Below are 14,312 nucleotides of genomic sequence, written 5' to 3' on the forward strand. Positions count from 1 at the left end.
TGTTACCACTGTGATCCCTCCAAGAGAACTTCTTCATTTGCTCAAATGATCAAACTATTTCAGAATGACTGAGGCCATGCAACAAATCTCGTATGTTCTAAAAAGGCATAAATCTACTTCTTTTCATGTATTGGAGCAAGCGATGGCTACTAAGGCTGAGGGAAGAAGTTTTGATGGTAGCAGTAGAAATCCACTTTGTGAAAGATTGTAAAATGTTAAGGCTCTGCAAAACATGTTAAAAAAGTATTGAAATTGGTTGGTGAGTGTAAGGGAAGTCTGAGGGCCACCTTGATACATTGCTACCTAGCAGAATATCAGTCACAGCTTGGGAATATACAGCAAAGGACAGAAGTAACATCAAAGGATATTCAGTCACATAGGTCCTTGACAGTGTGTTAAATTTTCCACGGAGCATTGTATGAGGCGTTTCTGGATACTAACTGTAATAAACTCATAGGTGAAATTTCATGGATCCAAAAGGTGTTATGTTACAAATGTCGGTTAAATACCTTGTGCACGGTTTGATGACAGTGATACCTTTCCTGGTTTCTCCATAAATAAAGCTAGTCCCACTGTACTGTATTCCCAGATAGTGTGATCATAATTTTTTGTCTTTGTAATTAGTTATTAACTGAATATTTTAAGAGTAAAAGAAACCACTCAGGGAAAAGCAGAAGTGTTAAGTCGTTGACAAGCACACACAAAAAAGAAAGCGAACTTGCTAGCTTCTGGAAGAATCATTAACTGAAATATACAGAAACAGTCTCTGATTAGATATTAGTTTGTTGTTAGGGTTTAACATGGTATTGATGAGAGTTACAGTTTTCCGGCATGGGATTGTTTTCAGTAATTTGTGTATCATCCCTTCTCTCCAGACTGTGGCATATGCCGTGGTCAGGTCTACGAACGTGACAGATGTCTTGACGTTTTCTTGGAAACCAGCCTCTAAGTTGTTAGGGCTGGTACCTTGGCGCAGCAATTTCTCTGTGGCCTGAAACCCGCTTACTCAGCTGGGATGTGTTCCAGAATGAAGCCGCTAATTCTACTATAGAAGAGCCTCTAAAAGAGTTTATAAGTACAATTCAAAAGGGAAATTGGTCTGAAACTTTCAGGGTGGTCACTTTGTTTACCTGGTTTCAAATTGCCACTATTTTTGTTCTCTTTAGCTCGTTGGGCAGTGATCAACTATCTAGGATGTTGGAGGAGAAGTGGACCAGCCATTTTTTCCACCATTTTCTTATTGCTGTTCTGTATAGTATTACTAATGTCATATACTTCTAAATTTAAATTGCTTGTGAGCCATATGAATAAATAAAATAACATTGTTAGGTTTAGAAGTTAACTTCCGAAAATTTTATGTTATGGGTTGGATTTATTGTAGGACAATTGGTGGTTGGTATTTAATGTTGCAATGCCCTATTAATGGCAACTGTCAACATTTGCAGTCAGTCATTGTTATTTGTGCTTGTAACAGATTTCTTTGCCTTATCTGTCTTCATATTGTATTAATGTGCTTGTATTGTATATTGAAATGTTTCATTTGAATAGTTTTAACAGTACTGTGAAATTTAAATTTTAATAACTCGGAATGCTCCTGTGCTGTTTACATGATAATGTTGTATGGTACATGCTCATTGCAACTTAGAATATTGTTTCTCCTACGTGTATAATATTAAACATTGTTTCGTGCCTACATCAGAATTTGCCTTAACATGGGACATGTGTAGTCTGATTAAAGTAACTTTATGATAGATGTTTCAGGAAGTCAGATGGTAAGATCTAGTCACCTGACAATTTAAGTTCTTTATCGAGTGCCTGTTTTGTAAGCACATGCAGGAGCCTTGTCAAGACTGGCTGACCACATTCTGACAGCACTGCCCTTTACCACTATAATCTATCAGTCAAAGTTATTTTATTCATGCTGTAAATGTAATGCAGTAGTAAAAGTATTCAACGAAGGAGAGATGAATTGGATATTTTTAACTGTTTTAACGGGTGCTCTGCACTAAAAAATTTCACAGTATCACTAGGTGCAATGATCTGTCTTTGAATATATGTATGAAGTGTGTGTGTGTGTGTGTGTGTGTGTGTGTGTGTGTGTGTGTGTGTGTGTGTGTGTGTGTGTGTGTAGTCTTCTGATTCAGCCATTCTGAAATCTATTAAATTATTAAGAAAAAAGAAGAAGTAGATTTACACACCTTACATTTTTCTTTTCAGAGAGGGGCATTTGTTTGCCTACTGTCATTCTGTGGTTCCTGTTTGTCTATGTTGAAGCAGCAGTGCGACTTCGAGATATCAAACATCTTCCATTTCACTTGGATTTGTGCAGGCCATTTGCAGCCCATTGGTAATATATACTCTTGCGTGTTAACATATCTCTATGGTCATTTATTTTGGGGAAAAAGGAACTAAATTGGTGTTTAATTTCAAGTTAAGATTGCCAAAATAAATTCTCCTGTTTGTGACTTTCAGGATTATTAATTTTTATGAGTAATATTTTCAGCTTTCACTGTGAATAAAAATTTAACAAGAAGCTGTTTTAGTTGTGCTTGTCTTTCTTTATACCAGTGTACAGAGCATTCTTTATCATCTTATTTGTTCTGTCTTTCATTGCTGGCACACCAAAAATATCAAGATGTCTCTGGACTGTTTGTATTTGTCTGTTGCGGAGAAGTCTCAGGACGTGCATGTTCATGTTGCTGGAAAAGCTTTATTGCTAGAAACTTAGTGGGTTGTCAACAATCTAGTTGCTAGTCTTAATTTTGAAATAACTTGTTGTATTTGTAGTTTGTATTCTCAAAAGAGATAAGGATACATTTCCTTAATTTGAAGCCATTTGCCTTCTCTCTCTCTCTCTCTCTCTCTCTCTCTCTCTCTCTCTCTCTCTCTCTCTCTCTCTCTCTCTCTCTGTGTGTGTGTGTGTGTGTGTGTGTGTGTGTGTGTGTGTGTGTGTGTGTGTGTGGGGGGGGGGGGGGGACCAGCTCGTCTTTCATGCCATAAGCCTGTTCTCTCCATTTGCACCCTACAATGCCACTTTCTGTTGCAAATTTTTTTTTAATGCTGGGAGTTGCTGTTTTAAAAGTACATTACTGTCCACTGGTATCAATGTAATAATCCGACTTCATGTTAACATTATAGTTATGAATTCCATTTTTGTATTATTTATAGCAATAATATCATAACAAGGACATACAACACCAGATAAATCTTCCGTATTTTCAGCAGAGCATCATTAAAATTGCTAAGTCACAAAAACTTTTTTTTTAATGTGGACATTCTTTATGTATTTTGACCTCCTGAATTTGAAAATGTACTAAAAACATCATATCAGCCACAGTTTTTGCCCAGATTACATATATTGGCAATAATAATATACACAAAAACATGAATATGAAGCTCAGAAGCAGTGCACTGCTTTCAACTGTTCAACATGTGCACCACTAATGGCACACGGTGAATCTATCTCATTGTAAATGGCACTGCCTGTCTGTCACTGAGTTGTGTTTGTGGAAGTAAGTTTGTGTTAGTGTACAATGTTCACCCGAGGCTGTGTAAACTCTCCTAACACTTTTTGTTACAGAAAAAAGCCCAAAGAAACATTATTGCTTTCGCGAGAAAGGTCTGCCAGGCCTATTTCAGAGTAAAAGTGGACAACATCAATAAGATGTGGGACCCACTTCTTGTGTGTGTGTGTGTGGTGTGTAGATGATTTACAACAGTGGGCAGCAAGAAAGAAGAAATCACTATGTTTTGGCATCTCTATGGTCTGGCAGGAGCAACAGAATTACTGTACACTGATGGCTGCTACTTCCTCTCTCGTTTAATGGTTTCAACAAGAAAAACAAGAAGACTATCGACTATCTGAACTATATTCACTCACCGATTTGTTCTGTTCCATATGACCCATATACACCTATACTACAGCCTCTGCAGACATCAGATACGGATGACAGTGATGACAGAGATACTGTGCAGGAGGTGGATGAAACTGACTTTGAAGTAGGCACAGATGAAGGCCCTCATCTGTTCACTCAGCTGGATGTAAATGACATAGTCCATGATCTGGGACTGACAAAGGACAAAGCAGAGCTGTCAGGGGCAAGACTGCATGAAAGACAATTATTAACAGCTTGTATGACCATTAAATTTTATAGAAAAAGAGACTTGATATTCACTCAATATCTGGCTCAAAACAACTTGTTAATGTACTGCAGTAATGTGCAAGTTGTGACGGGTTATTTCAACGTTCCATATGCACCAGATGACTGGAGACAGTTTATTGACTCATTTAAAAGAAGCCTGAAGGCAGTTCTGCTGCACAATGGTCAGCCGTTCTGTACACCTGAAGGAAACATACAGTAATGTGAAGGTGCTTCTTACTATCATTCATTATGGGGATCACAATAGGATAATGTGTAGTGGATTTGAAAGTGTTGGGTATGCTTCTAGGACAAAAATCAGCATATACCAAGTTCCCATATTTCATCTGTGAATGGGACAATTGGACTTGTAACAAGTGATCCTGAAGGTTGAAATTGCTTCCATGGTGCAAAAAGACAAAAATATAAAGTGTGATCCTGTAGTGAAAAGAGACAGAATACTCTTGCCACCTCTGCACATCAAACTGTGCTTAGTGAAGAAGTTGGTCAAGAAATTACCAAAGTGTGGCAACAGTTTCAAATATCTGTGTTACAAGTTCCACAACCTGTCAGATGCTAAGTTGAATGAGAGCATGTTCACTGGTCATGATATTCTGAAACTAATACCAGATGAGGATTTCCTTCATTCAGTGAATGCTGTGGAGTGAGAAGCCTGTGTGGTTCAAAACTTCATGAGAAACAACTATGGCCCAGAGTATGTTGACATAGTTGAGAACATGCTGACAAAATTAAAAATGCTGAAATGCTGAATGACGTTAAAGCTACATTTTTTAAATTCACACATTGACTTTTTTCTCCCAAACTAGGTGCTATGAGAGAGGAACAGGGTAAAAGATTCCATCAAGATACCAAGAACATGGAACAACCAATATCAGGGAATATGGGATGTTCGGATTATGGGCAGATACAGCTGATGCTTCACTGTGAGCATCTGGAAATGCCCCGTAAGAGGAAAAGTAGGGAATACGCCATGACAACTAAGAAATCAGGGAATGAATGAGGTTAATGCATGTATTGTACCACATTCTCTGAGTGCATCTGTTCACAGTGTGTGTGTTTCAATATGTTGTTGTTTTTAAACTTGTGTTCTACTTCAATATGATTCATGTGCCATATATATGTACATACTTCAGTATGTGACATCAGTATTGGCAACATATACAATTAGTGCCAAAACTGTGGATTATATGATGTTTTGAGTATGATTTGCAAGTTCAGGAGGCAGTTATACATGAAGAACTCCTACATTTGCACTGTGTAGTGGTTAGAATGTAGTGGGGGAAAGCCACTGGCAATTCGATGAAAAAGGCAAATTGTTTAATGTAAGTCAACAGATTTCCAGTACAAACATTGGATGTAGGAGTTTTTCCTTCAACTTATTCACTGTTAATAGTAATTGCAGAAAAGTAGAATTAATGCTAATAGTTGAACTTACATTTTATGCCTTTGTGTAATACTGAGTTAGGCATGAAATGTTACATAATCACATTTTATTCTTAAAGCTATACTGAGACAGGTTAGCAACTTTCCACTTCTGTGTGTAATGTTAAAAACAGTAAACCATGTTGGTTTGTTATGATCAGTAAAGAAAGGTTTACTCTCAGATAGAAAGTGAAGAATTCTGCTGCTATTTTTGGCAACAGTGTTAAACCGTCAGAAATATTTCCGCGTTCACTGTACTGCATAGTGGCTCGCTGCTCACACACCACACACACGTTATAAATCCATTGTGAATGTAATGGGTTTGTTATAGAAAGTAAGCGACAATGTATATCCTGGTGGGGTTTAAACACCAGATTATTTTGTTCCCGTGCCAATGGCTTTGACTCAACGTCTGAGTAAATAAACTTGAATATCCAGTACTGTGTTGGTGAAATAACATTGATATTTGCAATGTATTAATATTTGAGTGACTTGTTTCCTTATAAAATACAGTGACACACTTAACTAAATCATTATGTTGTGCAAATATCATCAAGGAGGAGAGTTATGTATTACCCATGAAGCAACCACTGCAGGCTACTTCAGTAAAGGATGCTAACAATAAATTACCACTAGTGGTGATACATTGAAACTGATAATTATTAGAATTGCTTACAGATATATTGTATATACAGGGTGTTACAAAAAGGTACGGCCAAACTTTCAGGAAACATTCCTCACACACAAAGAAAGAAAATATGTTATGTGGACATGTGTCCGGAAATGCTTACTTTCCATGTTAGAGCTCATTTTATTACTTCTCTTCAAATCACATTAATCATGGAATGGAAACACACAGCAACAGAACGTACCAGCGTGACTTCAAACACTTTGTTACAGGAAACGTTCAAAATGTCCTCCGTTAGCGATGATACATGCATCCGCCCTCCGTTGCATGGAATCCCTGATGCGCTGATGCAGCCCTGGAGAATGGCGTATTGTATCACAGCCGTCCACAATACGAGCATGAAGAGTCTCTACATTTGGTACTGGGGTTGCGTAGACAAGAGCTTTCAAATGCCCCCATAAATGAAAGTCAAGAAGGTTGAGGTCAGGAGTGCGTGGAGGCCATGGAATTGGTCCGCCTCTACCAATCCATCGGTCACCGAATCTGTTGTTGAGAAACTTACGAACACTTCGACTGAAATGTGCAGGAGCTCCATCGTGCATGAACCACACGTTGTGTCGCACTTGTAAAGGCACATGTTCTAGCAGCACAGGTAGAGTATCCCATATGAAATCATGATAACATGCTCCATTGAGTGTAGGTGGAAGAACAAACTAAAATGAGCTCTAACATGGAAATTAAGCGTTTCCGGACACATGTCCACATAACATCTTTTCTTTATTTGTGTGTGAGGAATGTTTCCTGAAAGTTTGGCCGTACCTTTTTGTAACACCCTGTATGTGTACAAAAACAGCTACTTGAAAGAAGCCACAGTTCCTCTTCTGAGTGTAATCTTATCCTGTTTTATGTAATACACACACCGAAAAAAGTTTGGCATCACCCCGGTTGCCAGAACTCCTGAAGATAGACGTTGACTGTGGATATTGTATCACTGACACAGTCCTTTTGATTGTACAGAGATGTCACTAAAGCTGCCCAGAGATGTAAACAACCATGCATGAGCAGCAACTACACTCCTGGAAATGGAAAAAAGAACACATTGACACCGGTGTGTCAGACCCACCATACTTGCTCCGGACACTGCGAGAGGGCTGTACAAGCAATGATCACACGCACGGCCCAGCGGACACACCAGGAACCGCAGTGTTGGCCGTCGAATGGCGCTAGCTGCGCAGCAGTTGTGCACCACCGCCGTCAGTGTCAGCCAGTTTGCCGTGGCATACGGAGCTCCATCGCAGTCTTTAACACTGGTAGCATGCCGCGACAGCGTGGACGTGAACCGTATGTGCAGTTGACGGACTTTGAGCGAGGGCGTATAGTGGCCATGTGGGAGGCCGGGTGGACGTACCGCCGAATTGCTCAACACGTGGTGCGTGAGGTCTCCACAGTACATCGATGTTGTCGCCAGTGGTCGGCGGAAGGTGCACGTGCCCGTCGACCTGGGACCGGACCGCAGCGACGCACGGATTCACGCCAAGACCGTAGGATCCTACGCAGTGCCGTAGGGGACCGCACCGCCACTTCCCAGCAAATTAGGGACACTGTTGCTCCTGGGGTATCGGCGAGGACCATTCGCAACCGTTTCCATGAAGCTGGTCTACGGTCCCGCACACCGTTAGGCCGTCTTCCGCTCACGCCCCAACATCGTGCAGCCCGCCTCCAGTGGTGTCACGACAGGCATGAATGGAGGGAAAAATGAAGACGTGTCGTCTTCAGCGATGAGAGTCGCTTCTGCCTTGGTGCCAATGATGGTTGTATGCGTGTTTGGCGCCGTGCAGGTGAGCGCCACAATCAGGACTGCATACGACCGAGGCACACAGGGCCAACACCCGGCATCATGGTGTGGGGAGCGATCTCCTACACTGGCCGTACACCACTGGTGATCGTCGAGGGGACACTGAATAGTGCACGGTACATCCAAACCGTCATCGAACCCATCGTTCTACCATTCCTAGACTGGCAAGGGAACTTGCTGTTCCAACAGGACAATGCAAGTCCGCATGTATCCCGTGCCACCCAACGTGCTCTAGAAGGTGTAAGTCAACTACCCTGGCCAGCAAGATCTCCGGATCTGTTCCCCATTGAGCATGTTTGGGACTGGATGAAGCGTCGTCTCACGCGGTCTGCACGTCCAGCACGAACGCTGGTCCAACTGAGGTGCCAGGTGGAAATGGCATGGCAAGCCGTTCCACAGGACTACATCCAGCATCTCTACGATCGGCTCCATGGGAGAATAGCAGCCTGCATTGCTGCGAAAGGTGGATATACACTGTACTAGTGCCGACATTGTGCATGCTCTGTTGCCTGTGTCTATGTGCCTGTGGTTCTATCAGTGTGATCATGTGATGTATCTGACCCCAGGAATGTGTCAATAAAGTTTCCGCCTTCCTGGAACAATGAATTCACAGTGTTCTTATTTCAATTTCCAGGAGTGTATTAGATGGAGGGGGTCTGACAGCTGATCAGTTTCCAGTCATTCCACCAAGAAGGAGGCATACAACTCGTGTTGTCTGTAGTTCAACCATGCCTAGATGGTCAATACCGCGATTTGATTGCGTCAACGTTGTTACTTTGTGCCAGGAAGGGCTCTCGACAAGGGAAGATTCCAGCATCTCGGAGTGAACCAAAACGGTGTTGTTAGGACATGGAAGAGATACAAATAGACAGGAATTGTCGATGACATGCCTCGCTCAGGCCGCCCCAGGCCTACTACTGCAGTAGATGACCGCTACCTACGGATTATGACTCGGAGCAATCCAGACAGCAGTGCCACCATGTTGAATAATGATTTTCATGTCTTGTTACAACACAATTTGTGTGCAGTAGGCTGCATGATGCGCAACTTCACCTCCGATGTCCATGGCAAGGTCTATCTTTGCAACCATGATACCATGCAGCATGGTACAGATGGGTCCAACTTCATCTTAAATGGACCGCTTAGGATCGGCATCATGTTCTCTTCACCAATGAGTGAGTGTTGCATATGCCTTCAACAAGGCAATCATTCGAGATGTGTTTGGAGGCAACCCGGTCAGGCTGAATGTCTTAGATACACCATCCAGCGAGTGCAGCAAGGTGTAGGATCCCTGACATTTTGGGATGGCATTATGTGGGGCCAACATATGCCACTGGTGGTCATGGAAGTCACTGTAATAGCTCTATGATACGTGAATGCCATCCTCCGACCGATAGTGCAACCATATCGGCAGCATATTGGCGAGGCACTCGTCTTCATGGACGACAAATCATACCCCAACGTGCTCATCTTGTGAATGACTTCCTTCAGGATAACGACATTGCCTGACTAGAGTTGCCAGCAAGTTCTCCAGACATGAACTCTATTGAACATGCCTGGGATAGATTGAAAAGGGCTGTTTATAGACAACGTGACCCACCAACCACTCTGAGGGATCTATGCCAAATCGCCGTTGAGGAGTGGGACAATCTGGACCATGCCACGACGAATACAGGCATGCATCAGTGCAAGAGGACATTGTACTGAGTATTAAAGGTACTGGTGTGTGCAGCATTCTGGACCATCACCTCTGAAGGTCTCACTGTATGGTAGTACAACATGCAATGTGTGGTATTCACGAGCAATAAAAGGGGCGGAAATGATGTTTATGTTGACCGCTATTCCAATTTTCTGTACAGGTTCCGGAACTCTCAGAAGCGAGGTAATGCAAAACTTTTTTTTATGTGCGTACTTTCTCTTAAGCATTTATGCGACTCTGCACAGAAGACATTAGCTATCTATATACTGGTTAAAAGCTTGTGTAATATGAACATTAATGTTCATCAGAATTTGCAGATATTCTCATAAAATGTAGGAGTTTCTAATAGGGTCTGTTTTACTTTGTTTTTGAATATCGGGGGATTTCCAATATCCTACCTGATGCACATGTGCAATCCGTTATAAACTATTGCACCAGAATATAAAATTGGATTCTAAACACTAGATAGAGATGATAAGTCTATATTGATAATTTCAACTGTAACATTTGGATTGCGAACTTGCCAGTTTATTGTACATTCAGTCTTACTACTGAAATCAATCCCACTAGAGTGGAGATTGTGCAAGCTAGGAAGAGGATGTGCTATGTAACAGTTGGTGGTTTGCTGAAGCTTACATTAGAGCGAATGATTTCTGTTAGTTGTGTTGTAGAGCTATCGCCAATATAAAAATGACACTTGAAGGATCTAAGAGGTAAAATTGTGAACATGTGGAAAATGTTGTACATTAAGGGTATTTGTGTACTGTTGTGGTTACTTTCACATGGCTGTGCTTGACCAGAATAAATACACAATTTATAAAACGAATACAATCACATCTTATGTGTCACTCAATATGTATGAAAACCAACATTTATAATTTTTAAAAATTTTTTAGCATTGGCTACCCAGTCGTGACTCTTGGATTTGGATTTAAGAGCTACGTTGGATACCGAATGCGGCAGGTATTTATATATTTACCGTAAGGTGCATATTAAGTATGTAAAAATGTGTTTAAAGTTTGTTTTCCTGAAGAAGATAACCACAAGGTGGTAGTGTACATACACCTGCCTTGTATTGTCTAAGAAATGTCTTCTTCTGTACCAAGCAACTAACAAAATTTATTTATTTGCGTTTGAAAACCAGAATGCAAATAAATTAATTTTGGAACTCCTTAATAGACAAAAAATAAAATAAATTCCTTGTGCAATAAAGACTGCAGCTGAGTACCCAACAAATTCCAACACAGTGTGGAAATTCCTAAATCTCTGTAGCAGAATACAACATCCTTTTTGTGTTGATGACAGCAGTGACTTGTGATAATAATATTCAAGATGCCTTTATCAACATTTGTGTTCTGCAAACCACCTCATGGGGTATGATGGAGAGTACATAGTGCATTATGTACCAGAATTATATCCTCCCCCCCCCCCCCCCCCCCCCATCTCATCAGATTTTCTATTCATGAATGGTGCATTACATAATAAGCCTTGACATAAGCCCAAATTTCTCTAATGTTATTGCCCTAGTGAGTTATTGGGGTATATGTGAGAAGATTTATTGTAGTGTTTGACTCTTTTTGGAGTGTATGATGCAAAATACTGTTCAATTACTTGGAGGCAGAATGGCTGTAATCAAACCTTAAAGAGGCAAAATTTCAAGTGCTACTGTATACACACATAAAAGTAGGGAGGAAAAACTATACCTCATGCTCAGGAAATTTAGTTTCTTTCTTAGGAAGGAGAGAGAGGTATGTTGGGGAATGTTGGAAAGGAATGGCAGGTCACTCAGACACCATGTTGTGAAGGAGCGATCTGTTGATAGAAGTAAGTAATTGGAGGTGGTGGGAGGGTATACAGGAAATGTTTTGTGCCTGGCTCATCCACATGAAAATGGCCGCAGTGGTGCAGGATTGGGAGCAGGGTTGGAGAGAGAGACTAGGTTTGATTTCAGAGGTAACCATCTCATTTGCTTCGAGATGTGGGTTAGGCACAGATGTTGAGTCACTGTTTAGGAATCATTTTTGTTTTGTGTATCTGATCAGTAGCACATTTTCTCTTTTTTGTTACAGCAATACCCTTTTTATTTGTCAGTTATTTATTTACAAAAGTAATAGAAATTTATAAATATTTGACTGTAGTTACGCATTTTTTGTGTCTACTATTGTAATCTTCTCAAAATACTTTCATTTTTTAATTTAACCAGGATAATCTGAATATTCTTTCCTAGTCATATTGTCTCAGACATTTCAAACAGAAAAGCATGTATGAAATAGGTGCAATATACGTGGATGGAATGAAAAATGTTTTGGACTAATCTGATCGATCTGAGATCAGCTCATTTGGTCTTGAGATTCCACCTTTTTTTTTTTTCTTTTTTTTTCCAGAGAAATTAAAAACAATTATTTTCAACTTATTTATGCCTCCAATAATGTCTCTGTTCGAAGATTTCTTCCTTGCTAGCAGAGATTTGAGCTCAGAGAACAGAAAATGTTCATGTCAGGCCCAGACTTGAGGAATATGTTGGTAGGGAACTATTTGAAAGGTTGCTTCTGTTGTCACCACAGTCGGTGAATGAGCAGACATTGACTTACAGTGGGACCTATGATAGAAGATCCCTAACAGTTGCAATGTACTCGGCCAGACTGCTTCGCATATCTACATCGACTGATCACATACGTGATTTTGTATACACCTCTGTGGCAAGTGTTGCTGTAGTGTCGTAAGACGACTATTCTTTTTGCATGAAGATGTTTGCGTTTCAGTTGAGAGCTGGCAGCAGTACTGCCAGCTGTCGGGGATCGTCTTCTGCTGACTCTACTACATCACGAGTGCTATTTCACCCTTTTGCTTTAACCCACTACACAAATGGCGCAATAATGCTGCATATTAAAGAGACAGTGTTTTACAGTTTTTCATATATCGTATCATGACGATATCCTAATGGTTCCAGTTAACAGCCACCAACATTTTCTCACATTAGAAAAATATTTTTTTCCTTTTTTTCAGTGCATTTTCACTTTCATTAAGTCACTGTTATGACATCAGTTATGTTTCAGGGTGCTTTGATGTATTGAAATTAACCTAGTCACATTAAAAATTTAGCACCATTACTTGCAGAAAGTCGTTGAGGATGTTGTGTGCCAGCTCGTGTCTCAGATATCTCACAACACTCAATTTCATCAGTTTTTTCTTCAGAAAAACCTCAATTAGGAACGCACTGCAATCCTTGAAATATCTATACCACATTTAAAATCACTTATCCAATAATAATAATAGGTATGTATGGTTTAGAGTATTGGTATAATATTTCTGCAGACTTCTCAGTTCAGTTTGCTCATGGGGTCTAGTACAGTTGTTTCATCAGTGTACAAATGTGTCTTTTATAAACATGTGATGCAAATCACTAAAGGCAACTCAACAAGCAGTATAGAACATATATGTGATATTGGAACCAAATTTTTAGAAGATTTGCAAATAGTAACAGTCTCAAAACTTCCTGCTGTTTTGTAGAAATCTACTAGACTCAGCAGTCCATCCTTGTAGAAAAACTGTCCTGTTTCGTTCATGATTTTGCTTTATGGTTAGCTTAGTTATCCATATAGATCGTTTATATGATCCACTGCAGACTATTACTTGTTGGAGTATAGTTTTTCATCATATTAGTGTTTACATTTTACTGTGTGATAATGGACCATTTATGCCTTTGAAAAATCCCTTTCCTCATGCTGAAGTTGAGTTTGCAGTCTTGGCATATAATCTTGGCTTGATGAGCGTTTACAAGTGTTTTAATTTACTGCACATATTTTTCAGCGGAAGCAGAAGGAAGTAGCAAAAGAAAACGAATTCTACATGCAGTTGCTTCGACAAGCTCTCCCATTAGAGCAGCATGAGACACACCAGCATTTACTACCACAACAGCACCTCCTGCAACAGCAGAAACATCACCAGACTTGCCACGCAACTTGTCTTGAGAAGAACAAAGGTAAACGAGAATTATTTTATTTGGATGTGTAATAGTGAGTTAACTCAATATAGTTTTCCCAGAGATATCTTCAGTGGAGCTGTAGCAAGTGAGGAACAAACAGTTTTGTGTTCTAGATATAATTTGGCAGTGCTTACATGGGCTGTCCTTGAATAATGTTCTGTGTCTATCTGAAGAAGATTAACAACATTGGATGTTTGGATTGGTATTCGCACATTTGAAGTTATAAGGACACTGTAGGATGTACAATGTTTGTGCATAGAGATAGAAAGGAGGGGTTGGGGGGGGGGGGGGGGGAGGAGAGAGAGAGAGAGAGAGAGAGAGAGAGAGAGAGAGAGAGAGAGAGACTGACTGACTGGCTTTTTGCAACCACCTACATGGTGGTGTAGGTTGGGATAACAAGACTCACACCCGGAAGATATTCTCCCTGGTGGGTCCTCGTTTATAAGTAATTCATGAAAAAGAGTTTCAGTTGCTACTGTAGAGTGTGATATTTGACACTTTTCTTTCGACTGGCACCATAGTTGAATGGTTAGCATACAAGATTAGTATGCTGAAGATGCAAG

At 40.4% G+C, this 14,312-nt stretch overlaps 1 protein-coding gene across 1 annotated transcript in view; it reads left to right on the forward strand.

The window, feature by feature from the left end:
• Nucleotides 1-14,312, forward strand: part of LOC124798088 (macoilin-1) — a 171,739-nt gene that overhangs the window by 45,580 nt on the left and 111,847 nt on the right. Inside the window, exons 4-6 of the mRNA XM_047261330.1 lie at nucleotides 2,218-2,347; nucleotides 10,661-10,727; nucleotides 13,575-13,746. Of these exons, the coding sequence (XP_047117286.1) occupies nucleotides 2,218-2,347; nucleotides 10,661-10,727; nucleotides 13,575-13,746 (369 nt within the window). The remainder of the gene's footprint in view (nucleotides 1-2,217; nucleotides 2,348-10,660; nucleotides 10,728-13,574; nucleotides 13,747-14,312) is intronic.

Source organism: Schistocerca piceifrons, chromosome 5, assembly GCF_021461385.2.
Source record: "Schistocerca piceifrons isolate TAMUIC-IGC-003096 chromosome 5, iqSchPice1.1, whole genome shotgun sequence".
In the NCBI taxonomy this organism is placed as follows: Eukaryota; Metazoa; Arthropoda; class Insecta; order Orthoptera; family Acrididae; genus Schistocerca; species Schistocerca piceifrons.